Source organism: Mytilus californianus, unplaced genomic scaffold (genome assembly GCF_021869535.1).
Source record: "Mytilus californianus isolate M0D057914Y unplaced genomic scaffold, xbMytCali1.0.p SCAF_7, whole genome shotgun sequence".
Classification (NCBI taxonomy): domain Eukaryota; kingdom Metazoa; phylum Mollusca; class Bivalvia; order Mytilida; family Mytilidae; genus Mytilus; species Mytilus californianus.
The window spans coordinates 26750800-26777721 of record NW_026262723.1 but is presented as its reverse complement, the minus strand read 5'-3'; the positions used below and the strand labels follow the sequence as shown (position 1 = coordinate 26777721).

General features: G+C 32.9%; 1 protein-coding gene across 1 annotated transcript in view; it reads left to right on the top strand.

Annotated features, from left to right (window-relative positions):
* LOC127708323 (multidrug resistance-associated protein 1-like) overlaps positions 1-26527 on the top strand; it is a 35934-nt gene extending 9407 nt beyond the window's left edge. Inside the window, exons 8-28 of the mRNA XM_052213176.1 lie at positions 824-889; positions 2122-2259; positions 5286-5432; positions 5690-5774; positions 6443-6509; positions 6937-7063; positions 8478-8654; positions 10639-10806; positions 11736-11922; positions 13656-13710; positions 14110-14260; positions 15660-15870; positions 16972-17282; positions 17636-17835; positions 18451-18577; positions 19056-19157; positions 20124-20270; positions 22767-22925; positions 23951-24138; positions 24774-24968; positions 26326-26527. Of these exons, the coding sequence (XP_052069136.1) occupies positions 824-889; positions 2122-2259; positions 5286-5432; positions 5690-5774; positions 6443-6509; positions 6937-7063; positions 8478-8654; positions 10639-10806; positions 11736-11922; positions 13656-13710; positions 14110-14260; positions 15660-15870; positions 16972-17282; positions 17636-17835; positions 18451-18577; positions 19056-19157; positions 20124-20270; positions 22767-22925; positions 23951-24138; positions 24774-24968; positions 26326-26440 (3123 nt within the window). The 3' untranslated portion in view covers positions 26441-26527. The remainder of the gene's footprint in view (positions 1-823; positions 890-2121; positions 2260-5285; positions 5433-5689; positions 5775-6442; positions 6510-6936; positions 7064-8477; positions 8655-10638; positions 10807-11735; positions 11923-13655; positions 13711-14109; positions 14261-15659; positions 15871-16971; positions 17283-17635; positions 17836-18450; positions 18578-19055; positions 19158-20123; positions 20271-22766; positions 22926-23950; positions 24139-24773; positions 24969-26325) is intronic.
* The last annotated feature ends 395 nt before the right edge of the window (positions 26528-26922 follow it).

Here is a 26922-nt window from a genome sequence, read left to right as displayed (position 1 = left end):
GCATTAAATTTACCTTGGACCGTCCGTCCGTCTTTCTGTCTTCCAGTCTTTCCATCTTTCCGTCTTTCCAACCGTCTAATTTTGGTTGCAAAGCTTGAGCGGGGCATTCGTGTCCTCAGACACATTCGTTCTTCATGTGTTTCTTTGTTGACATAGTTGTTTTATTTTACAGTGGTTAAAATTATACCATACTGTGGATTCAATTATTTTCATGTATACCAATTGTAGTGGTTTGAGAAAATAATGTATGTTCGTGGATATTTGATTTCGTGGTTTTGCCAAAGTCTGCATTCGAGCCTATGGAAAATGTGTAATTCGTTGAACATCTAAATTCCCGGTTCAACTTTACCCACGAAATCCACAAAAATTGGTTTCCCACCAATAATAATGAATCCACAGTAAACTTGACTGCTGTACCCAAATTTTGACATTTTCATCTATTATGTCTGTTTGTTTTGTTCAATCATTGTTGTCAATATTACGGAATTCTATGCGAATGTCATACAAGTGAGAGGTTTAGCTAGTTATGAAACCACGTTTAATCCACAATAAGGAAATAATAATGATATTACATGTACTTAATAAGCAAACGCCTTAACCAAGTAATTTGACAGTTGGTTTCCATTTGTTTAGCGTGTTTGAGCTTTTGATTTTGACATTTCATAAGGGAGTTTCCGTTTTGACTGTTCCTTGGAGTTCTGTACTTTTTTCTATATTTTCAAGAAATAGTCTGAATAGCGATCACACAATACGTTAAGCGATTTTGCATACGGATGGTATTAACAGTGCCCCTGGATAGGTTTGATTTCTTTTATCTTTACAGTTAGAGAGCATGGATTTAAAAGACGCAAGAATCAAAAAGATGAATGAAGTTTTGAATGGGATTAAAGTACGTATAACAGACAGCATAGGTACTTGTCATTTTCGTTCAAATGTCTGCATTTCCATGAATCACAGTTTCATGTTTCTCTGAGTTCATAGAGATGACTTATTTATGTATTAGATTGTGTTTGCAGATCAGCCATTGGCGAATATTTCATGAGTACTGCGAACAAACACATACAAAAACAAATCCACTTCTACGATTTTACAATAAGATGGCATTCCTATGTTCCAATTTGGTAAATCGATTGTAGAAAAAAAAACAGATAACAAAATAGAAATAAAACAAAATCAAAATGTACCGCGACTGAATTTTCGGAAGGGTAAACTTCTGTTGCTATGCATGATTAATTATCAAAGTGAATAGACGAGAGGAAGGACCTGTATGTTAACTATCACTAGAAAATTAGGTAATAGGGATAGACAGTTATCTTGCAAGAGGCCATCGACGGATCAGAACTCTCATTTAGTTGTTGAATGGGTTATATATTATTCTTTTATACATAAATGGAAAAAGATTAGTACATAGCTTTATGCCTATGTTAATTCAAACATGGTTCAAATCAAGACAAGTTTAAAGTACGCAGCAAAAGATTGATTGATTGGTTGTTGTTTAAAGCCACTTTCAGCCCTACTGTGCTATGTAATGGCGGTCAGTTTTTATTGGTGGATGAAGCCGGAGTGCCGGAGAAAACCATCGACAATGGTAGGAAAACTGACAATCCTAATCAATAAAGATTGGAGTCGAACATACCGTATGTGCGAGTTTCGATCTCACAACCTCAGTGTTGACTAACTAGTGATACTGCAGTTCGACTACTTGGACAACGAGGCCCCTTGTAATTGGTAATTTAAGCAATGCTTTCTATTAAATTATAATAAAATAACCTGTAACCTTGAAAGAACAAAAAAGATAATTACTGCTACAGACCATAATAAAAACGAAAGTGTCTTTTGACCTATTAATTTAAAAAAAATGGGTTGCAGTTTCGTTGACATATACATCAAAATCTGTATTTAATCCTATGTAAAAATGTACATATCAAAACAGGAATGTACAGAATGGTTTTATTTTATTATAGTCGCGTTTGGCCTTCTTATTGATAAGCCCTTTTGTGTCACTTCTCAGACTATCTGAGATATGAGAAAAATTGTGTGTACGTTATAAACAGTATAGCCTACCATCAATATAAGTCATACCAGGAGACATCTTTATAAATTTATTACACTTGTTTTTAGGTTTTAAAGATGTATGCATGGGAGGAATGTTTTGAGAAGTGCATTCTAGAAATTCGAGACCAGGAACTACATATACTGGCAAAACGAGAAGGAATTCAAAATTGGATGCATGTGATATGGGCAACGACACCTTTTACGGTATTTAAATATCAAAAAGTATTTTGTTCACTCTATGTCTTATATACATCAGTAAAGTAGGGTCACCATAAATTGAAAACAACTGTTATAACATTAATGGTACCAATGATTTTGCACCAGATTCGTATTTTGACATTAAATGTCTCTTCAGTAATACTGGATGCCGAAATAATTGAAAATCCAAAATTTATTAAAATAATGATGAGCTTATAAACCAAAAATGACAAAAAGTATAGCCAAAATTGGGCAAGGAAGCAGAACTTTGTATGAGCGAGATATAGTCCTTAATTCAAAATAATTTCCAAAATTTTGTAATAGCAAATTTTGAAAACACAATATACGTATTTTCATGCCAGTATCGAAGTACCAGCTACTGGGCTGGTGATGGAAAGATTAAATAGCATTTGCTTTTGTTAAATTAAAGATCAATAACAATCAATTGAATACATTATGTAACTGATTTAAAAGCTTCAGTAAAAACTATTGGAATCATGTTAAATAAATGTATAAACGTATTTTTATTACATGGTAAATTAATTAAAAAAAGAGGCGAAGGATGCTCAAGGAACATTAAAACTCATAAGTTGAAGAAAAACACCTTACCAAAATACGAACGACGAAGAAAAGACAAATAAGTCGACAGACACAACATATAAAACTAACGAATCAGCTTACCAAACCCCACCAAAAACTGTAGTTGATCCCAGGTGGTCTGGAAGAGTAGGCAGATCCTGCTCAAGTAGTGCATCACGGCAAGTACAAACTCGGTGACAATTACCATCGGTAATTTAAAAGACCAGGAAAAGATCAAGGGATTGTGGTTACGGTAGTTGGAATATGTCAGTGGTGATCTGTAAACTGATATTCTATAACGGTAAACCAACACAGAATGGCGTCCGTAAAACTTTCGAAAACCATTCAACATGTAACATGTATTCATATGTGTGCATCACATTTTGCATAAAGTAGCTTAATTAACATATGATGTTTGACTGGTCCCGGAATATAAAGTGCAGTCATGATAAGTCAAGCCCTTTCCAACCGATATTTACAGTCTGTTCTTACAATGTTTTGTTTCACCCATCTCAAAGATTAGGAGAAGCGTTGAATGTTAACAAACATGTTAAATTCGGTACATTCATTTTGTACCTATCCCAGCTAAAGAGTCTCCCATTCAATGGCTGTCGTTCATTTCTGTCTGTAATATATGTTTTTCGTCTTTTGTATAAGCAGAAAGCCGGCCGTTAATTTTTTGTTGTTTTTTCAATCATTTCAAATTTTATCATTTTGGGATTTTAATACTTAACCACATAGTGTGGGTTTGCTACTTACGCAGAAACTGCTCCGACAGAGTTAAGAGGAGGACAGATTAAGAATGATACTCCGAAAATTTTATGGACAACATCACGAATTGGTTGATCTATTCGATGTGTCTGTGTCTAAACTAGCTAACGACATTTTACCACGTCTTAGATTGTGGTTAACCATCTACGTCGTCTGGTCTGCTAAGTACCGAACGAAACTTTTTCCCGAATATGACTGTTTGCCGAGTGTGAATTCGCATTGCAATTAGACGTCTCTCGGTATTTATACATCCAACATTCATTTATTTAGTTATGATGTGTCTTTTATAAGTCTGGTTGGATATCGTGTTGTCTTATCGTTTGTGGTTTGAATTATATTTTTATTTTCTATGTGTATGTTAAAGTTAAAATAATTATTCAGCTAGTTCATTAATATGATTTTTAGTTAAAAGCAACTATATGCACAGGATTTATTTGTTTTTACACAGTTTTGATTTAGAAGAAAAACCGACATGGTTCGAAAATACAAATATTTACATCATTACTGACACAATTATTGGAATGGTTAGAAAAAACATAAGATAACACCATTACAAAGTTAATCATAATTTATATTCTATATTTAGAAATTTACCTGTGACGTCACTTTTTGTGGCGTTGAAACATTCATGTGATGCACAGTTCATATTTCTATTGTGGTGTCGGTGTACTGTCGTAAATTAATGGAAGGTGTCCGTTGGTATTCTGTGGTTTACATGTTGAAATGTACTATTATATTATTTAATTTATGTATTTCTCTGTCCTGAGTGTTCTTTCGTTTATTTCTCTGTCCTGAGTGTTCTTTCGTTTATTTGTACTGTATTCCTGTCACGTAATGTTGTCATTTTAGCGGTATTTTTAACATTGTCATATAAGCGGGAGGATTGGTTAGCCATAAACCAGGTACAACCCAACATTTGTTCTTAAAATGTCCTGTACCAATCAGGAGTATTGCATTTGTTTTTAAATAGTCCGTTTCTATGTTTGTTGGCGTTTGTTTTTGTAGCAGTTCAGTGTTTTTGTTGTTCCGTTGTTTTCTTTTTATAGTTGATGTGTTTCCCTCGGTTTTGGTTTGTGATCCGGATTTGTTTTTGCTTAATCGATTTATGACTATTGAACAGCGGTATACTACTGTTGCCTTTATTTTGCATATAATTTAAGGCTGTATGGTGACCTATAGTTTATTTTGAATCCACGTTATTTGGTAACTGGTGAATAGTTGTATCATTGGGGATAAAACCAACTATTTTGATAAGCTGCTCTGCAAAACTACTGTTATATGATAATAACTCGCAATTTTACTCATTGATATATTACCCACCTTGCCTTCTAAAATTGTGCAGAACTTAATTATATAGTTCTTATGCATGTTAAAATAACGCTTTATAAATTTGGGCGTACTTTTCTGAAATTACTCTTCAGCAGGAAGGTTGATATTAAAAAAAAAAGGATTTATAAGTACTGAATTATAGCTAGATCTTTGTATGACCAACCAACATGGAGTTAAGGTTCGCTTTGCATTTAGGAGTTGAAACCTAAGTTTCTTGATAAGTTTATCAAAATGATATATAATACATTTTTGATATTTTGGGGATTGACCAGACACCACAGTTTCCTAATCTTAAGATGCTTAATGCAAATCTACACCACTGCATTTTGCATAAATGTTTGGTTTTATTGCAGATATCATTGTGCACCTTTGGAGCTTACGTTTTTATGGATGTGAATAATGTCATGTCAGCAGAAAAGGTGTTTGTATCTCTATCACTGTTCAATATACTTCAATATTCACTACATCTTGTACCACACGTCATAAACTATTTTATCCAGGTAAGAAATCATTATTTAACATAAAGATACAGATTCGTGCAAAGTTTAACATTATTTCCTTTTACCTTGGTGTTGTCTGTTTTTTTATCAATTCATAGTTTTGGAACGCTTTTGTATATTTTTCCTTCTATTTTTGGAAATACTAAAAAATATGTTAAAATAAGCTTAAATTTTGACAATATGACATCCAAAATATCAATAATACAAATTAAAGCATTATAATGCAAAATTCTTACATTGAATGATTTTTTTTTCAGACAGCTGTTTCATTAAAAAGAATACAAAACTTTCTGAATAACGAAGAACTGGACACAAGTATAATTACAAGAAACACTGATTCAGGTTGGTCAAACTATTGGTAGCTACATTCAATATATCAGCCTTTTACAAAAACCGTCAAAAGCGTTTCAGGCCACCTTTGATTGAGGTTATTTGAGCTATGTTAATATATCAACAGGAAATTTACATGATTAATAAATTATAAAATTTTAACCTGTTATAGAAAGTTCAACAGATGCGATATATAATCGATTTTCTACTAAAATACACGAATAATAACATAAAAGGTAGCAATTTTAATGCACCAGATGCACTTTTCGACAATGAATTTCTCTTTAGTTATGCTCGAGGCCAAAGTATTTGAATATTCAAAGTATGTCAAACGACGTTAGTCATCACTGAAACAGAAATTGCTAACCAGTGCTATCATTTAAGTAAACGACCTATTTTGGTCGGGTCAGGTTGCTCCTTTTTACTTTGATTGACGTTCTTTTATTCTGTTTGGTATTCAGGTATATCTTTTTTTGCAATAAATTCTGGCCTTGATGGAATAACGGCCAACGTTAAAAATGATCAATATGGGGAACTACTAATCTCAGCCGTATTATCGATCACATTATATTAAATAAATCTCCAAGATTTTCTATTTTGCTTCGTTATAACTGTTTTCTGAGCGTATTACTCCACATGAGTCAATAACGTTCTAACACATGTACCTTTTTTTTTTCTAGAATATGGAATAACAGTTGAAGACGGAACATTTATTTGGGACACAGCCATGGAACCAACTTTAAAAAAGTAAGTTTAATTGGGGATTGAATGTTATGGAATTCTTGACAATTTACAATTTAAACGAAATTGATTTACATTTTTAACATTTTGGACTATAAAATACTGCCCCCTCTTTTTATAATGTGCTCACCCCAGTGGTATGATGTATTAAAGAATGTTTATTGTTGCTCGTTTAGTTCATTCCTCCTTTATCGCGCTGTTATGAAGCTTATCGTTTTAGGTGTAGTTTTTTTTTACTTGTCTTTCGTTCTTTTCCCAGTTTTTGGCTGTGTAATAGCGTTTTGATTGGGTTATCAAATTGCTCCCTCGATATATTCTCCTTCTTGTTGCATCCTTAACCAATGTTTCAAAACAAATGTTAATTTATGAAATACTTATGTTAAACCAATATTCCTTTTAATTAATATTAATTTCTTACTATATTCTTTTCTAGCATTAGGTTCAAAATACCAGAAGGATCACTTGTAGCAATAGTCGGTTCTGTGGGAGCAGGAAAGTCTTCGTTGTTGTCTGCCATACTTGGAGAAATGGAATCAGAAACAGCGAAAGTTAATATCAAGGTAAATTATTATTATCTTTACAACACATTCAAGACATCTTTTTCGGTTTCTGTGTAGCTTGTATGAACTAGAAACTAGAAGGTCTGCTACTTATATTTTAACTAGAATCTACGACAAACGTGATGAATTCAACTTTCCAATCATTAACTGCCCATTTCTCAGCTGTCACATGCCTTCTTCCCCATGGTGCGTACGGGGTTTACATATCTAAATTGATACGTCATTATCCTGCATGTTAACACTATATACACTTCATTGGTAGAGATGAGAATATAAACAAATGCACCAACAGAGTTACGAGAATGAATGACAAAAACCGACACTACATAAGTTTTACAGTTACAATCACACATTTGTTGACCGATGCGATATGTCTTTGTCTCACTAGCGACATGTTTGCGCAGTCTTAGATCTTTTATTTACGTCTTATTTGTTATTTTACCGATTTTGTCCTTATCCTTATTAAGTAGTTAACCCAGTCAACACTGAGGTTTCGAGTTTCGATTCCAATCTAATTTGACTAAGATTGCCAGTTTCCCTACCAAAAGTCGATAGTTCTCTCCGGGTCCTCCACCAATAAAAACTGACCACCACTAAGAAGCCAATAGTACTCAAAGTGGCTTCAAAACATCAATCAAGCATCATCATCATCATCTTATCCCGATAGTGACATTTTTTATTAACAGTAAAATTGCACGGCGGGTGATGATGGCATACTTTGATTTAAACATCTACATACCATTGTCTGAACGTATGGAAAAAAATAAGAAATGTGTAAAACATGATACCGTTTACCACAAGCACGTGAAAAAAATCACTATTTTCCCACATTAGGAAGCTAATGTATATATAAGAGAGGCGAACGATACAAAAGGGATATTCAAACTAATCAGTAAAAAATAAACTTACAACGCCATGACAAAAAAAAGACAAAAAGACAAACAACAGTATGCAAAACACAGCATAGAAAACTAAAGACTGAGGAACACGAACCCAACCAAAATCCGGGGGTGATTTCATGAGCTCCAAAAGGGTAAGCAGATCCTGCTCAACATGTGGCACCCGTCACTAAGATAGTAAATACACAATAAATCACATGCTGGTTTTATTTTCTATCTATATATTTCAGATTAAGTGGTTGCAAGCATATTCGTCTGACTGCGTGTTAACAAAGCAATACGTATTCCTTTATAATCAATATGATGTCAATGTCAGTGAAATTCATCAAAATTGCTGTAAAACATATAATCCAAGAAAGTGCACATTCTGTCACTTATCGGAGAGATGCAATAATTCTCCTCAAAGCTACATATCGTAAAGTGATGCAAGTAATAATTTGAAAAAAAAAGTTATTTCAAAGAACATTAATCATGAAATATCCCCGCAACTAAACTGGATAATATTGTCAATTCAGGGTTCAATTGCATATGTTGCTCAACAGCCATGGATAATGAATACAAGTTTACAACAAAACATTCTTTTCGGACAAGACCTGGACAAGAAGAAGTACGAATATATTTTAGATGCATCTGCTCTTCGAAAAGACTTAGACGTGTTACCTGGAGGGGATCAGACAGAAATTGGTGAAAAGGTAATTTTATTTCATTTATTACTAAAACGGTAAAAATCTATTAAGATAAGTTAAGATTATGCTAAAAGTCATTTTGAATTGCTACATCTTGTACATGGTTGACAAGAATAAATAGCATTCTATTTTAGATTTCCTGTATCGGAATTGAATCCTGTGAAGGATTTATATGAAAACCATTCGAACAGTTACTTTAATGGTAAAATTATTCAAACTTTAAGAAAGTTTTTTGTACCCAAGAAAATACAAAATAAAATTTAAAAACATATATAACAGAAATGGAAGCAAACAGACAAAAGCTGCAAGAACGAAAAAAACTTTACTCCGGTTAGAGTATACTTCAATGTTCATTCAATGAAAGCAACGTCACGTCATAGGTTTATTTTCAATTGTTGACGATGTTTGTAGCTGATCAAAACGTTTTGGGAATTTAATCAATAATGCATTTGATTTTTGAAACGGTGATTTGTCGATATACGTTATAAACATTTCCGATTAGCTATCATATAAATGACGTTGTGCAGAAAATGAAGAGTGTGGTATGTCAAATCAATGGCCGTTAAAGTCCTTCTTAGATTACTCATAAACTACTATTTTGTCCCAAGCGGAACACGTTGAAGGGGACATAGAAATACCGGGCGTCCGTCCGTCCGTCCGTCCAGTCTTGTTAGCGCTCTCACGTCTACAATTTTTGACAGATAGATATAAGAAACTTATATCATAGGTTTATATCAGCAATGTCTTGGACGAGTTCAAAAATCAGTGCCGATCAATTATTTTTAAAAGAGTTATCCCCCTTGCAAACATAATTTATATTGAAAATTGCATCGTTAGCACTTTCATGTGTACAATTCTTGCCAGAATTTTCTGAAACTTATGTCGTAGGTTTATATTAGCAATGTCTTGGACGAGTTCGCAAATCAGTACCGATCAATTAATTTAAATAGAGTTATGCCCCTTGGAAATAATAATTATATGTTATAATATTGGCGCTCTCATGTGTGTAATTCTTGCCAGAATTTTATAAAGCTTATATCATAAGTTTATATCAGCAATATCATCTTAATTACGTGTTATAGTGCTCTTTTATTTGTCTTTGGAAATTATTTACATTACTGTTTAGTCCATTTTTGCTTATATCCTCTTGACGTGGCTCGGTACTTATACATTCTGCCATTGTGTTATTGTGCTATCATCATTTTTTGTATTTCTTTTCTTTCATTTTTGCATATATGCTTTGTTTTCATTTTTTGATTATATGCTTTGCCTATAAGCCATTTTATTTTTCTTTGTTGACATATTTGTTTGTTTTTATAAAGATTAAGATTATAACACACTGTTGACTGTTGTACCCCTATTTTTACATGTTAACCTATTATGTCTGTTTGTTTTGTTTGCATATTGTTCTCGATATAATTAAATTTGATGCGACTGTCGTACAAGTATGAGGTTTAGCTAGCTATAAAATCAGGTTTAATCCACCATTTTCTCCAAAGGATATGCATGTACCAAGTCAGGAATATGACAGTTGTTTTCCATTCGTTTGGTTTGTTTGAGCTTTTAATTTTGCCATTTGATAAGGGACTTTCCGTATTGAATTTTCCTAGGAGTTCGATATTTTTGTTATTTTACTTTTGACTGTTTCTAAAATAGGTTATGATCAAATACTTTAAACGGGTTTCTCCTTGTAAATAATAATTATAACGGAAATGCATTGCATTTGCTCTGAAGCCTTCATTTCTTTAAGATATTTATTAAAAGTTTGAAGGAAAATAAAACAAAATGTGTTTTTGTAGTTATTGCCCTTGTATCTTCAATGCATAACATATGTGCAACGAGGGGGACATTGGAACTCTTTTGTTTGTTTTGTTTTTGTTTCGATTTTTCTGTTTTAACTCTGTTTATATACGATCGATACATGTCGTTTTGAACTATTATATTAAACAGATATAATGGGTCTGCTTTTCACATTTCATTTTATATATAGGGCATAAATTTAAGTGGTGGACAAAAGCAAAGAGTCAGTTTGGCACGTGCTGTGTATCAGAATGCTGACATATATTTACTTGACGATTCTTTAAGTGCTGTTGACGCACATGTTGGCAAACACATTTTTGATAAAATCATAGGCTCAAATGGGCTTTTAAAAGAAAAGGTAATTATTTATCTTAAGTTATACGTTTATTAAGCATTTATCGAATGTCTGATTCCTAATGAGCCGCACGTCTTCTACAAAGTTGCAGATGACACAAAATTATTAAACATAAGTTGACCAAACTCGACAGCACCTTGAAAGAAGTTTTCAAAAAACTACAAAGTAAACAAACATCGGGCAACATAAACCCCACTTAATAACGGAGATGGTCCCCTGTGCTCTGGAAGGACTGAACATACACAATTGTATTATGTATTTGATATATTTTTGGTTATTTCACGATGATTATTTTCTAAATTACATATTTAATGCATTTATTGGTATTGCTATGTTTTTTTAAATAATTGTAAAGTAAATATCGCTTAAATAACTTTTGAATTGTCTTTCATATAAGCAAATACCTTCTGAAATTGTTTATGATAGTCCAACCAACGTGCCTAAATTAGAATTGTATCAGACTTTAAATGTCTAATGAATTATTTGAGAAACGGGAACAAAGCATACCGTAGTTATGAGAACATTTTTCGAATACCTTTACAAACGTTTGCTCTATTTTACATTTACAATTGACATAATAATTACAATTACAATTACAATTACTATCATTTTGCTATGCGATGAGATATGGTAGACAATTCAATAAAACCACTATTCAGTTAATTCAAGTCGGATGAAGTTATTCTGTACTCAATATTACCTGTTATACCTGGACATGGAAACGTAGTTGTGGTGATTTTATTTATTTTTCAGATTACCTACACGTATTTATGATTACGTTAGGTTTAAACATTTTCCTTCCAGTCAATTCATAGAAGTTAGGTGTTCTTTTCAAGAGAATATTATACTTTATGAAGAACAGAAAAACTGTGACTTTTATGATATTCCGTAAAAACTATGCTAATTCCATAAGTGATTTCTCATTAATTTAGACAAGAATACTTGTTACGCATGGCCTTAATTTCATACGGAAAGTCGACATTATCATAACAATGGTAGATGGACGAATTGGAGAAATAGGATCATTTGATGAACTCACAGGGCACGATGGACCTTTTGCAGGATTCATGAAAACATATATGGCGGAGGAACTGAGTAATAAGGATGAACAAAACAAAGGTTAATTAAGTCAAATGTAGTTTATGAATGATCAAATCTAGTAAACCGATTAAAAAGAGACAAATCAAGATAACGATTAGGAGTCGATTTCAGTCGTTCTTCTTTTTAAACTTTGTGGATACGGTTTTTGTGGAAGGAGAACAGCTTTGTATATAAATAGATATAAGAAGATGTGGTATGAGTGTCAATGAGACAACTCTCCATCAAAGTCACAATAAGAAAAAAGGAAACCATTATAGGTCAAAGTACGGCCTTCAACATGGAGCGTTGGCTCACACCGAACAGCAAGCTATAAAACAGGAAAACCAACGGTCTCATCTATATAAAAAGCGAGAAACACTTATGAACAACATCAACACACGACAACCACTTAACAACAGGTTCCTGAAGTCCGTAAAGTGTAAGCATGCACGAGCGTATACGTATTACATTAGATATATAAAAGGTAAAATAACAAAAATACCGAACTCCAAGGGAAATTCAAAACGGAAAGTCTTTTATAAAATGGCGAAATCAAAAGTTCAAACACATAAAACAAATAGAGAACAACTGTCATATTCCTTACGTGGCACAGGCATTTCCTTATGAAGAAAATGGTGGATAAATCTTGGTTTTAAAGCTAACTAAACCTCTCACTTGTATGACAGTCGCATAGAATTCCATTATACTTAGTATTGACAACAATATGTGAGCAAAACAAACAGACATAATATTTAAAAGCGTCAAACATTGAGGTACAGCAGTCAACATTGTAATATAATCTTAATCACTATAAAAACTATTTCAACAAAGAAACACAAAAAGAAAACAAAAACGCTATTCACGCCATTCACTATGACTGAGTGTATGTTACTGTTTAGAAAGGAAAAGTTGACAATTAGAAAGTTGAAATCATCTCGTTTGTCATAGATTTAGATAAACACACAAAACAAAGATATAGTTCTGAAAAATGATTAAATTGTTCTTGGAATAGAACCTAGCATCTCTAAATAGTTTGATCAATTACGGCAACTTAATTCTGCAAGGATATCTGAAGTAATTACTAAAAATTCAGAAATTGTTCGATGTTTTTAACTATTGCGAAAATCGCTGTAACAAAACTACTCGCAATTTATTTAGTTTCCAGAAATTGCAATAATTATTCTCGCATTTGGGTCCGCCATTGTTTAAGAATCCCAAATATAAAAATGCCCAAGTAACCAAATAATGGAACATCTGTTGAACAAGTCATGACAAATATGTCCCAATTGTCTTGACCACAATGTCGTCCTTATTTTTTCGAAGGTGACATTCCCGAATAGACATATCGGTGATTTTTCTCTAATATGAGAAACACTATGGGTGCAAACATGTGAAGAAGACTATGCTTACCCTTCTGGAGCTCCTCATATCATATTCAGGTTTTCGTGCTACTCATTCATTGGTTTTGGTGTTATCTGTGTTGTCTGTTGTTCGGCCGATTTTCGTTTTTTTTTTCTGACGTTGTCAGTGATAGACTTTCGTATCGTCCGTCTCTCGTTTTCAATTTTGCATTACAAAGCATAATTCTATTCCTAGACGTAAATTGTTCGAATGTCCAAATTTCTATAATATTTGTGAATAGAAAATTCCTATATTAATAATTCATTCTATATTTAAAGTTTAATATCAATAAGCATACAACGTTTGTCATTGTAGTTGAAAAAGATACATTAAAAGGAAAACAAATTTTCATTGGCATTTTTCTTTCATAGATTCGTACAGAACATTAGAAGGAATACCAACAAATGACGAGACAATGATCCATAGGTAAGTAGACAGACGGTGCCAGCGTACAAATTTAAGTCTATGCAACACATGTGCGCTTCTTATGGTTATGCGATTGGTAATGCTAGTATTAAACAAGCGATAACAACTTAAGAAAAAACACAGCAATATCAAAACAATTATAGAATTACTAATCCAATACTTCAAATATCGAAAATTCTACCGACCATGCAACACATTAATGCATTCATGTATAAACTTTATTGCTGACGACTACCAAAGACAATACTCTATGAAAAAATATGATACAGCTTAGGTCATTTCACAAATACATTCTGAACTGGCTTTGCTAATAAATATTTCATTTTAACAGAAATTCATATTCTAAATTCAAAATAAATGGATTTATAAATAGGTAATTGTAACTCTTAATCATTCCAGTACACATTCAGATATTATACACAGTATAAGTGATAATTCAAATATACCAATAGCCAGACAGATGTCACGACAGACGTCTTGTGAGAGCGAGTCTTCAGAAGTTTTGTTACATAATAACTTGATACAGGAGGAGAGTACAGAGTCGCTATCGGTATGGAGAACTAGTACTTATTACGTTATTGCTATATACATCATATTTCAATAAAAACCATGCGTTGAAAAAGAAACGTAGATATCAACATGACCACATGATAACAAAGCGAAAGGGTAAAAATAGAGGGGGAAACCATATCATGTCCCGTATGCGTTACTTAATTGAGCAAAAGAAAATGCAAGTAATGTATGTCAGGAATTGTTTTAGTATGTCTTTTTTACGCATTACGCTTTCAGTCATTCTGATTTGATAAATGTTAATCAAGTTGGTACGTGTGATATTTTTAATGATAAATGTAATATCTTCAAACAAAAAATAACACTCTATTAGTTGTTTGCTTCGGAATCAAAACGCTTTTCTGATTTAGGAACTTTCAAATCCAAATAGTTTACAGCCACTGATAAAAAGGAACTGAAACACGCACAGAGCTATCTGACAAAAAGTGGCCTAACAAATAATAGCACAATCCATGTAAGATCAACTTTGCCTGAGGGATTTATAGTAATGAATAAAGGCAAATAATCAATTTACATTCAACTTAGATATATTATGATGACCATCGGGAAAAACATTGGCAAGTAGATTACGGATTAAAGATTGGAGCTATGTTGAAGATAATATATTTGTCAAAATTAGTTACTTAATACTGTGAAAGTATTTTTATTCGTGGGTATCAATTTTCGTGGTTTCAGCAAAAGTTACATGTTCGTGGGTTCTTAAATTCGTGGATTTTAGTTTTCTGAAAAAGAAATCGAGTGACGAATTTGAAGACTTCAGAATCGAATATTCGTGATATTAATCATAGGTTGTTTTATAATGACTTGTGGGGCATTGTTAAATATGGTGTTCATTTTCACTCACTTGTTCGTCCTTCATTACTTACAAGTTCATAATATTTTGAATTGTAGAATCAATTATTATGACACAAAAAAAGCATCGCATGAGAATTATGAAAAAAGGAACATTTCATTATCGCATATCATCACCGGAAATCTGACTTTCATCGATCAAAAATTATTTCTCATGAGAATTAAAATGTTAACAGTCGTACATTTTAGATTTTTTAAAGATTAAATGGGTAAAATCCGGTCTGAAGTTGTACGAAAAAATGTATATTTAATTCATAATACGTTGGTTTATATAACCGTATCCATGTAATCAAACCTACTGGGGATCTTTCCATGTCTGGAATTGGACAACAGTTATTATATTTCGTTGGACAGTTAAATTCGTAGATAAAGCTATCCACGAAAACCACGAAAATTGGTACCCCACGAATAAAAGTACTTTCACAGTAGTTGATTCGTACAGTTTTCTTTCATCCGTTACATTAATTCTCAACAGTTGTATATGGTAAAGGGTTTATTTAATAAAAACGTATTTGTATTCATTCCAGGTAAAATTAAGTGTGATTATGACCTATGCAAGAGCTGTTGGCTTTAAGGTTGCATTGGTAATATTAACAATTAATATGGTTCATGAAGTAGCGGAGATGTATTTGGATGTATGGCTAAGTAAATGGACACAAGATCATACAAACGGAACAGTTAATGAAACTCAAAGAAACATGAGACTGGGAATATATGGAGCTATAGGACTTTTTAGAGGTAATTCAAATAACAGAAAAGATGTTGGTTCTGATCAGTGGTTCTATATTTACTATTATATGCGTTACTAAGAAGCTTAGAACCTATCTATGGAAATGGTTAATACAAGTACCATATGAGGTAAAAGTAAAGAATTGATTTTGAAGTGTTATGTCCTTTTATTCGGACCACCTTCGCTAAAAACGAGTATTCAATGTTAACTTGACATGAGCGTAATTGTTAACTTTTTATCTATCTTTTTAACTCTTTTTGATTCGTATGCCACTAATGTGTCTTTTACAGACAAAACGAGTGTCTAATGTACAAATGAGTAAGGATGTTCGCTACTCTGTTTCAAAATAACAAGATTTTTAAAAGACTGTTATAATTTGTTATTATATGAATAAAGGAATTAATAAAGCAGGAAAAAAAGGAAGGGTCCCTGAACTTGTTTTCAAGATATAAACCTTTAAAAATTTGGCAGGAAGTGATGATCGCTAGATTTTTCTTTAAATTAACATTGGCTCCTTTTTTCTTTCAAAAACTATGAAAAATAACAAGAATTTTATAAGACTTTCAAGAATGGCTTTATAAACTATATGTAATAAAAATTTGAAAAGAAAAGTAGGGGTTTGCAGGCAAAAATTTTAATGGCACTGCATGGATAAAACCAGAGGATTCCGAATATCTGGCAAAAATTCAAAAACAAGAGGAGCGAACACCCTTAATCTTGGTACATGTATCTATGATGAGTTTATGTATTAAACATTTCATTGTTTGTAAAGAAATAAGGAAGGAATGGCTAGAATTATCCATTGAAAGATGTTCTACACTAAATTCTCTTCAAAACTATAAAACAATAATTAAGTTTTGAATTTACAAATATTTTGGGCTCGAGCATCACTGAGGAGACATTTATCGTCGAAATGCACATCAATGGTGCAGAAATATTGGAACCGTTAATGTTATTATTGCTTCTCTCTGTTGCTAACACTTAATAATGTATAGATAAGACACTTATCAAGACAAACTAGGCAAAATTGGCCTTGGTGCAATATTTATTTGGCGTGTGTCCTCTTGTGATTTTGAAACTGAGTAATACACTTGCCTTCTTTTATGTAGGTGTATCAATCTTTATTACGGAAACCTTTGTTACTTATGGACTGATAAAGGCAACAAGGAAGCTCCATAGAGACTTGTTACGTAACATTCTAAGATCTCCAATGAGTTTCTTCGATACCACACCAGTAGGCAGGATTGTTAATCGGTTCTCGAAGGATATAGAAACTATAGACGACCAACTGATCTACCAGTTTAAAGACGTGGTCATATGTCTGTTTTTAGTTGTGTGTAATACAGTTGTAATTAGTACTGGAACGTCTCATTTCTTATTTATAATGCTTCCAGTCACGGTTGTCTATTTCGCCTTACAGGTAAATTGTTGTTTATGATAAAGCTTAACTTCAACTACCTGGGTCAAACGTAACGGTTTATATACTTAATTTTTTCTTATTTTTTTTGTTTCTTCTGGTTATTTGGTTTTGACGTAAGTGCTAAATAACGGTCCTTATTCATGTAAATCGTTATTTACAAACGATATATCATCCTTCTAACTGATTCGTTTGATATAGAAAATAAACGTAATGTGTAGCGTAAACGTAAAAATATTTGCAACAGTAATCATAACATCCTCTGCAATTTGATTTAATAACTATATACTTTTCAGAATTCATACTAAATGCTTTCAGTGCTTTCCTATCACACTGACTTTATGGTATATTTTCAGCGCTTGTACGTTTCAACTTCTCGACAATTAAGGATGATGGCATCAGCAGCTCGATCCCCTATATTTTCACATTTTGGGGAAACCATTTCTGGATGTTCCACAATCCGAGCCTTTCAACAGGAGGAACGATTTATGATTGAATCAGCACGTCGATTTGATGTACTCAACACACGTCGTTCTCTTGCACGATCAGTTGAAAAGTATGTAGTTTCTGTCTCTCCGTTAGACATTGTGACCGTATAATATATATGTTTTGGTCATACAACATTGTACAATGTGGCTGGTTTGTTTCGTCACGGCTGATTGTTTTTGGTCATATCTGTTTGTTACATAGCGTTATTTACAACAGGGTGTGTACCAAATAAGATTGATATCAAGGCGAGTCGAGATTTGTTTATTGACAGAACTCTTTCTTGTAGACTTCTCACTGTCATTTCGGCTTTTAAATTGCATAATAAACTCATCATAGATACCAGGATTAAAATTTTATATTTACGCCAGACGCGCGTTTTGTCTACAAAAGACTCATCAGTGACGCTCGAATCCAAAAAATATATCCATTATAAAGCAACAAAAGCAATATTAGATCAAACCACTACAAACAAATTGCAGAAGAAATTTTATTAGCAACGTATATCCAATGAAACACTTTTACAAACTAATAAAAAATTGTAGCTTATTGACAGTATTATAATATGAATTTTCCTAGTTCGTGGTAGTATCCTAACACAGAAATATTAATGTACATGATGTCATTTTACACACAACATCTTGATATCAATAAATGGTTAAACTTTTCGTTTCTTCCTAAACAGATGGTTACACATCCGATTAGACTGGTTAGGAAGCATTATAGTATTGTGTGTTTGCTTGCTAGTTGTAGTAAATAAGGACGATATCTCACCAGGGATAGTTGGTTTAGCCATTACGTATGCTTTGAATGTAAGTAAAAAGTACAATTTACAAAAGAGCCAATTAAATATTAATTGGAAGAAAAGACATAAATTTCCGTTGCCAAAGAAACAGTTTTCAAACTACAATACAGATCGTAGGATGGAGCAACACAAAAATACCAGAATCATATTTTTTTGTAACTTTTCTAATGTGGCTTGCGATTAAAAAAATGCCAGTGGGGTCGATGGCGCAGAAGTGAAAATTGAGATATAGCTTAGTATAATAAATTTTAGAGATAATATGAAAAAGATATGCGCCAACTTATGAAAGGGTCTTTGGCTGGCCATATTTTGCATAATGATCATTTAACGAGTATTTCCCATCATTATTTGTGTTGGAATATGTTTCGGAAAATACTTCAAATACATATTTAGCATTCCGTTTTGATTACTGTGTAATTCTTTATAGCAAAAATTAACATGTAATGCAGTATGATCGTAGTTTTTCTCTTCTCAATACAACATAGGTGACTAATTGCATCGAATGGTTGGTAAAGTTAACCACGAATGCAGAAACGAATATTATATCTCTAGAGAGAATTAAAGAATACTCAGAAACGCCTACAGAGGTACGATCTTAACAGTGATTTGTTTTACGATTGTGTACTATATAAACTCATCATCAATACCAGGATAAAAATTTTGTACGCCAGACGCGCATTTCGTCTACAAAAGACTCACCAGTGACTCTCGAATCAAAACAAGTTAAAAAAAGGCCAAATAAAGTACGAAGTTGACGAGCATTGATAACCTAAAATTCCGTAAAGTTTTGCCAAATACAGCCAAGGTATTCTACTCCTTGGGTAGATTAATAACATCTTTATCTTTTCATTAGAGTAATTTCTTCAACACAGCTGGAAGATAAGCATATAGTATAAGTAAATAAACTTAGATCACATTCATGTTATTAAAGAGTTCATCACAACTATACGATTACGTTGTTCAGTAATATACGATATAACTTATCAATTAATTATATAATAGTACAACTACGGCTGTCACATTTGGTGCAGGATCTGCTAGCCCTCCCGGAGCACCTGAATATCATCCAAATTTTTGGGTTCGTGTTGCTCAGTCTTTAGATTTTTCTATTTTGTGTTTTGTAAACTGTTGTTTGTCGTTTTTCGTTTGTTGCCATGGCGTTGTCAGTTTATCTCTGACTTATGAGTTTGAAAATCCCTTGGGATCTTCCAACTCTCATTGACAAGGGAAAGTATTACAGTATGAAAATAATTCAGTTATTCAAGTTTATATTCGATCTAATGGGGGAAATAACATGAACGGATTGTTTATAAATAATCATATGTTTCATGCACATAACACTTTACCAATTTCTTGCGTTCAAAGCAATTTCCAGATTAAGCTTCATCAAGAACGGTAAACATTTGAAAGCCAGGACTAACCACGTGAAGAGTAATATGCCCTAAAGCTACCTTAAATACCTAAAATCATTTAAGGTCAACCTTGCCATTAAAGAATATTGATACTCATTGTAAATACCATTATTTTTTCTTTTCTTTTCCTTTTTCAAACAGGCTGATTGGATAGTGGAAAATAAAAGACCAGAACATGATTGGCCAAACGAAGGAAAAGTTGAAATGGATAATTATGGTGTTCGCTATAGGGAAGGTCTTGAATTAGTTTTGAAAAGCATATCATGTAAAATAGCTCCATGTGAAAAGGTTAGTAATACACTGTCCGTTTTGAATTTTCAACGGAGTTCGGTATTTTTGTTATTTTATTTTTGATATTTATTATAATTCTGATAAATTCTGGAATGCTATTTCAATATAATTATGAATAACAATAGCATTTGTAACACATTGGGATTCGTTAGCAAAACACAAATACAGTAGCTCAACTAGAGACCCAGTATTATACATGGCTGTCTGATAATACCATTCAACAGATACAATATTACATAAACATATTATGTAGTAACATTCTAAAATTGTACAGACGCCAACACGACTTTGATGACTGTTATGGAATATCTGCTTCACAAATTTCCAACCGTCGTTACCACGATCCTGTCTTCTTTTCCTCGAATGTGAAATCACATAATGGACTTATCTCTGAGTTGATACTTACATGAATTACAAGAAGGGTGCCACATGTGCTTTACCCTTCCTGAACACCCGAGTTCACAGTGGTTTGTGGTTGGGTTCGTGTTACTTAGTCGTGAATTTTTGTATGTTGTATTTTGTATACTGTTGTTTGTCATTTTTGTCATACTGTAAACCAACTAATTTTCGCGAGCGATTTATTTTCGCGACTTTCGCGAGTAGAAAAATAACGCGAATATAAATCGTCGTGAATATGTAAAACTTGGATTTTTCCTTATTTATCTTCATCAAGTAAATTTGAGAATCGCGAAATTAAATCGCCGCGAAATGAACTAGAAAGGGCTAAACGCGAAACAAAGTATCCGCGAAAATAAGTTGGTTTACAGTATTTCGTTTCTTTTTGCCATGGCGTTGTTAGTTTGGTATCGACTTATGAGTTCGGATATCCCTTTGGTATCTCTTGTCTCTCTTTTACTTTATACTTTAGCAGTTACGAAAAGCACATTTCTTCAGATTTCAGAGAAACGGATACAGTATGAGGAGTTACATCTTGTCTTACTCGGTTTGAAATATATGCATTTCCGATTGATTATGAATCCGTATGTATCAGATTACATGTACATTTGTGATACCTCTGATTATGAGTTTTAAAGTTAAGAACGAATGGTGAAACGAACATTATATTAATAGAGAGAATTAGCCAAAGGATAGCACCAGTCTATATATAGCTAGTAGCATGTACTTCAGTAGCGGCAGGAAAATATGCATGTTTTATTTTAATGATATTTGATGTAAAAAAAATGGTAATTATTCTAAATTAAGGAATATGTCTCCGCCCAGTATACACATGTAGTGATAAGTTATATCCGAATTCTACTACACGCTAGGTCATTTCAGTTTAATCAACAGTTACTCTTCAATATTTGTTTTAAGATTTTCAAATATTTTTTCTGCTCAATCATCACTGCAGGGGCATACAGTATCGAAATACGTATCAAGTGTAGTACAATTTGCACCGTGTACATTATTGAAAAATACACAGAAACACCTACAAAGTATTAAGTTTTTTAGAATTACTTGGTCTTAGCCTTATTAGTTTTGATTTATTCCTGTGTTATCATTCGTCTTTTGTATGAGAAGCTGACTGAATATCATAATGTGTTATTATTGCATTGCTTTTTAATAACAACCTTTTACATAAACGTAAAAGCTTAACATTTTTACTTCAACATAAATTTGTATTGAATAATCAAATAAAAAAATTTATAGAACAACAAACGACAATAAGAAGTAAAATAACAAAAATACCGAACTCCAAGGAAAATTCAAAACGGAAAGTCTCTTATTAGAAGCTCAAACACATCAAACGAACGAAAAACAACTGTCATTTTCCTAACTTGGTAAAGGCATTTCCTTATGTAGAAAATTGTGAATTAAACCTAGTTTTATAGCTAGCTAAACCTCTCACTTGTATGACAGTCGCGTGACTAACTCTCGAACGTTTATGATTGTCATACTAAAAATTTATAAAGTTTGAAAATAATCACTCATTATTTATTCACATGGGAATGCATGACATTTAAAAAACGGCGCGAACGATACAAAGGTAACATTTAAAACTCACCAGTCCAGGTAAATTGCCACTCCGTAGCACAAAACAAAAAGACGACGAAACGACAATGCTTAACGCGTTTATCCTGTACCAAGTCAGGAAAATGGCTATTGTTATATTATAGTTCGTTTCTGTGTGTGTTGCATTTTAGTGTTGAGTTTCTGTTGTGTCGTTGTTCTCCTCTTATACTTGATATGTTTCCCTCAGTTTTAATTTGTAACCCGGATTTGTATTTTTCTCAATCGATTTATGAATTTCGAATAGCGGTATACTACTGTTGCCTTTATTTATAAAACACTACATACAATCTGATAACAGAGCAACCCTATAACCCCACCAAAAATAGAGTTGATCTCGGATGGTCAGGAAGGGTAAGCATATCCTGCGCCACATGTGGCATACGTCGTGTTGCCTAAGTTTAACTATATGTTACTCCGGTATCTCATTTTTCCCGAATGTTTATGCTACCATGAATTTTCATTGTACAGTATACTTTGTAGATTGGTATTGTTGGTCGAACAGGAGCTGGAAAGTCCTCATTAACCATGGGCCTTTTCAGAATCTTAGAGAAAGCTCAAGGGTGTATCGTTATAGATGGTATCGATATTTCTACGATAGGACTTCATGATCTGAGGTCAAAGATAACTATTATACCACAGGTATATATATGTATATGACAATGCACTTATATGCAAAAATGTAAAAACTAAGATTTAATATATAGGATGTCGTGCTGACTTGGTACAGGCATTTTCCGAAGATATTGGTGATATAAACCCGTTTAAAAGACTCGTTGAACCCCACGCTAGTATGACATGAGTTCCGTTATATTGACCAAAATGATGTGAGACATAATTCGGTTAACGGGACAATAACTGGGTTCATATAAAAACATTGCATACAGATAAGTTTGATACGCCAACAAAAACGTTTTTGTATTTGAAAATGAAATATAATATAGTAAACTATATATATATATATACTGAAAGGTTTTACTCATTGTTGAAGGCCGTACGGTGACCTCGAGTTGTTAATTTCTATGTCATTTGTTCTCTTGTGCAGAGTTGTCTCATTTGCAATCATACCACGTCTTCTAAGTCGAAGGGGACTTTTGGTTTGCAATCCGTCCGTCTGTCTGTCTGTCCATCCGTCAGTCCGGCAAATCAGTTTTCCACACTTTTTTCTTCGTGCTTGAAGATATTGACTTGATATTTGGTATATTGTTTTTTTCATGACAAGTTATAGATCAAGTTCGAAATTGTTCCGGTCTGACGATTTTGTGCAGAGTTATGGTCCTTGAACTTAGAAAATTCACTCAAATAATTAGTTTTCCGCACTTTTTTTTGTTATGCTTGAAGATATTGATTTGATGACTAATATGTAGTTTTATCATGACAAATTACAGACCAAGTTTGAATTTTGTTCCGGTCTAATGATTTTGTGAAGAGTTACGATCCTTAAATAATCAATTTTTCCACATTTTTTTCCGTCATGCTTGAAGATATCGACCCGATATTTGTTATATAGTATACGCCATGACAAGTTATTGATCAAGTTAGCATTTTGTTCTAGTACAGTGAATTTTATAAACCGGTAGGAGACTATGTATTGCCTGGCAATACTCACAGAATGCTTGTTTTTTTTATAGTAAAACACATTTCCTAGTTATTTTTTAACTTGACAGGACCCAGTTCTGTTTTCTGGAACAATGAGAATGAATCTGGATCCGTTTGATGAATACTCCAACGAAGATATTTGGACAGCCCTCAACCATGCGCATCTGAAAACCTTTGTGCTAGGTTTAAAAGACGGACTGGATCATCAGTGCTCCGAAGGAGGAGATAACCTAAGTTTTGCATTAGTCATTGAACAGTTGAAATTTGTGACAGTTTCTTTTCTGAACCAAAATGTTAAAATTATAATGTTTGATTAGACACAAAACTATACTACTTTTATAATGCTATACAACTTAAAAAGAAAAACTATTACCATACAGAAGTGAATTGCATCTTTTACTTCAGATAAGTTAACACGCGATCTCTGTGGACAATTAACAATGAGAAAGGAGGCTGAAAAAAACTAACAAAGCCATATAAAAAAAACCTACAAAAACAAAAACTATATTGACATCCTTCTGTTGACTCATGTCTGACAATGTCATTTTAAATATCCCCACTATATGAGTCCATTGATGTAGAAGAAATGAGTAATGATTTTACGAACATTCGAGTCATTCTAGTGTGTCTTATACTAACGCCCTTTTGATATGCTTCTTTGACTCTCTGCATTTTTTTAGTATTAAGGTTTATTAGTACATTTATATTATCCTTACTCGCTTTGACTCGAGATAGCTATATGTTGAATTCCAGTTAACATTTAAGCCAACAAGGAACGTACTATTCATTTCAAAGCATTATCATCGGTATTATTAAGTATCAATTTTGTGGTCATCAATCACGAAATAATTTGAATGTGCATCTCAATAATGTTATCCAACCTTATTTTAGTGTTGGTCAAAGACAATTAATCTGTCTTGCAAGAGCCTTACTAAGAAAGACTAGAATTTTAGTTCTCGATGAGGCAACTGCAGCTGTAGATTTAGAAACAGATGACCTCATACAGACCACGATCAGAACAGAATTTGCAGACTGCACTATACTGACTATAGCTCATAGGCTCAATACAATAATGGACTATACTAGGTAAATGTAACAGTACACTATGAATAGTAATTACATGTAAAGAATAAAAAAAACCAGATAGTGTCAGGTAAAAAACATAAAAGAACGCAGCTGATTACAAACATTGTACAAATGTCCGTGTGTTGATTGTAAAAAAAGTATCAATTGTGACATAACATCATGCTACTTATCACCGTTTTTGTTTACTTACAATGACTAGTGCCACCAGTTGAGCATGAACTGTGTAACTTTCAGTAAGACCTTAGTTTAATCTCATTGATGTGATTTGTGTTGCTCAGTGTATCTATTTATTAGTGTTTCTATTTTCTATGTAGTGTTTGTGTTGCTTGTCTTTTCGGCATGGATGTTTTAGCTTTGATGAGTTTTTTAATGAGGTTATGATTTTTCATTGTCCTATATTGGTACCTTCTCTGCTCTTCTTATAATACAATTTTAATCAGATGTTACTTGGCTGTATATTCAAATTAAGACACATAATGGACCGACTAAAAAAAACCTCTTTCTATCTAAAGTTCATTATTTGAGTTATATGAAAAAGGAATATGAGTCATCAATAACCTTCAAATGATCTATTTTTGACAGAATTACGTCCCCTGAACTTTGTATACTTAATGATATTATAGTGACGAATCCTATCTATGGTTTGAGTTATAAAAAACAAATAATGCACTGAATAAAAAAAAACCACATTCTATTCAAAGTTCATTGTTTGAGGTATATGAAAAGGAATATTTCATCAGTAAGCTTTATGTGACCTCTTATTGACAGAGTTACGTCCTTTGAACTTTGAATATAAGGTGATATTGTAGTAACGAGTCCTGTCTATGTATGAAGTTAATTACATATTACGGAATGCATGGTGGGGTGAAAATTGACTTTAATCAAGGTTGATATTAAATGTACCCTTTGTTGGTTTGGTGCACATCGAAGTTTTTCTTTTGATTTTTTTTTCTCTCTCGAAAATTACACTGAAGCCTTCACAGTGACTGATTTTCAGCTAACACAACACAGTTTAATATACTTTTGATCAAATCATGTTATACGTGCTCAATATAAAAATAAGAAGATGTGGTATGATTGCCAATGAGACAACTGTCCACAAGAGAACTCTTTATCATCAATATCTTTTGTTTGAGTACAGTTTATATGATGATTTTGCGTAGCCTTTTCCCCCCCTTTTTTTGACAAAAAATGTCAAACAATTTTTTAAACAATTTGTGTTTCATTAAGGATATGCCTTGTGACAACTCGTGTCTTGTTGTAATTGTATCGTGCAGTGCTCGTCGTGCTTTCAATTTTCGAATACAAATCTATATACATGTGATATAAAAAATCGCTAACATATTTTCTATTGTAGAATTATGGTGTTAGATTGTGGACAAATCAGGGAATTTGACTCACCAACCAATTTACTATTAGATAAGAATAGTATATTCTATGGTATGGCAAAAGATGCCGGCTTGGTGTCTTGATGATGATGATATTAAACTCTTTGATATATGATTTTATGTCAAATGAAATTACATTTACATTTTTCAATAAATTCTTTTGACTAATAATTGATAGCTTATCCTTGTTCTCATTAATCCTTATAACTGTTTGTTAGTGTCATTGGCGATGGTGGACGGGAATCGCAGTGTTTGCCTCGTGGTAGCGTGCTCGCCTCGATTGCAGGAGAACTTGGGGTTCGATTACCGGTTGGGTCCAACCAAAGACTTTACAATTAATATTTGCTGCTTCTCTGCTTAGCATGTGGTATAAAGGAATAAGATCAAAGACATGTCTGCTCGGAGTCAAAATAGTTAATTTGCCACTGAACGATAAACCATCCATCCATCTATCCATAGTGGACGATTTTCTATCTATAAATGAACAAACAAAAAAAAAACATAATAGAACTCGCAGGGTACAACTAGTGGAGTAGAAATTGCTTACTCTCCGGAACACCTCTATT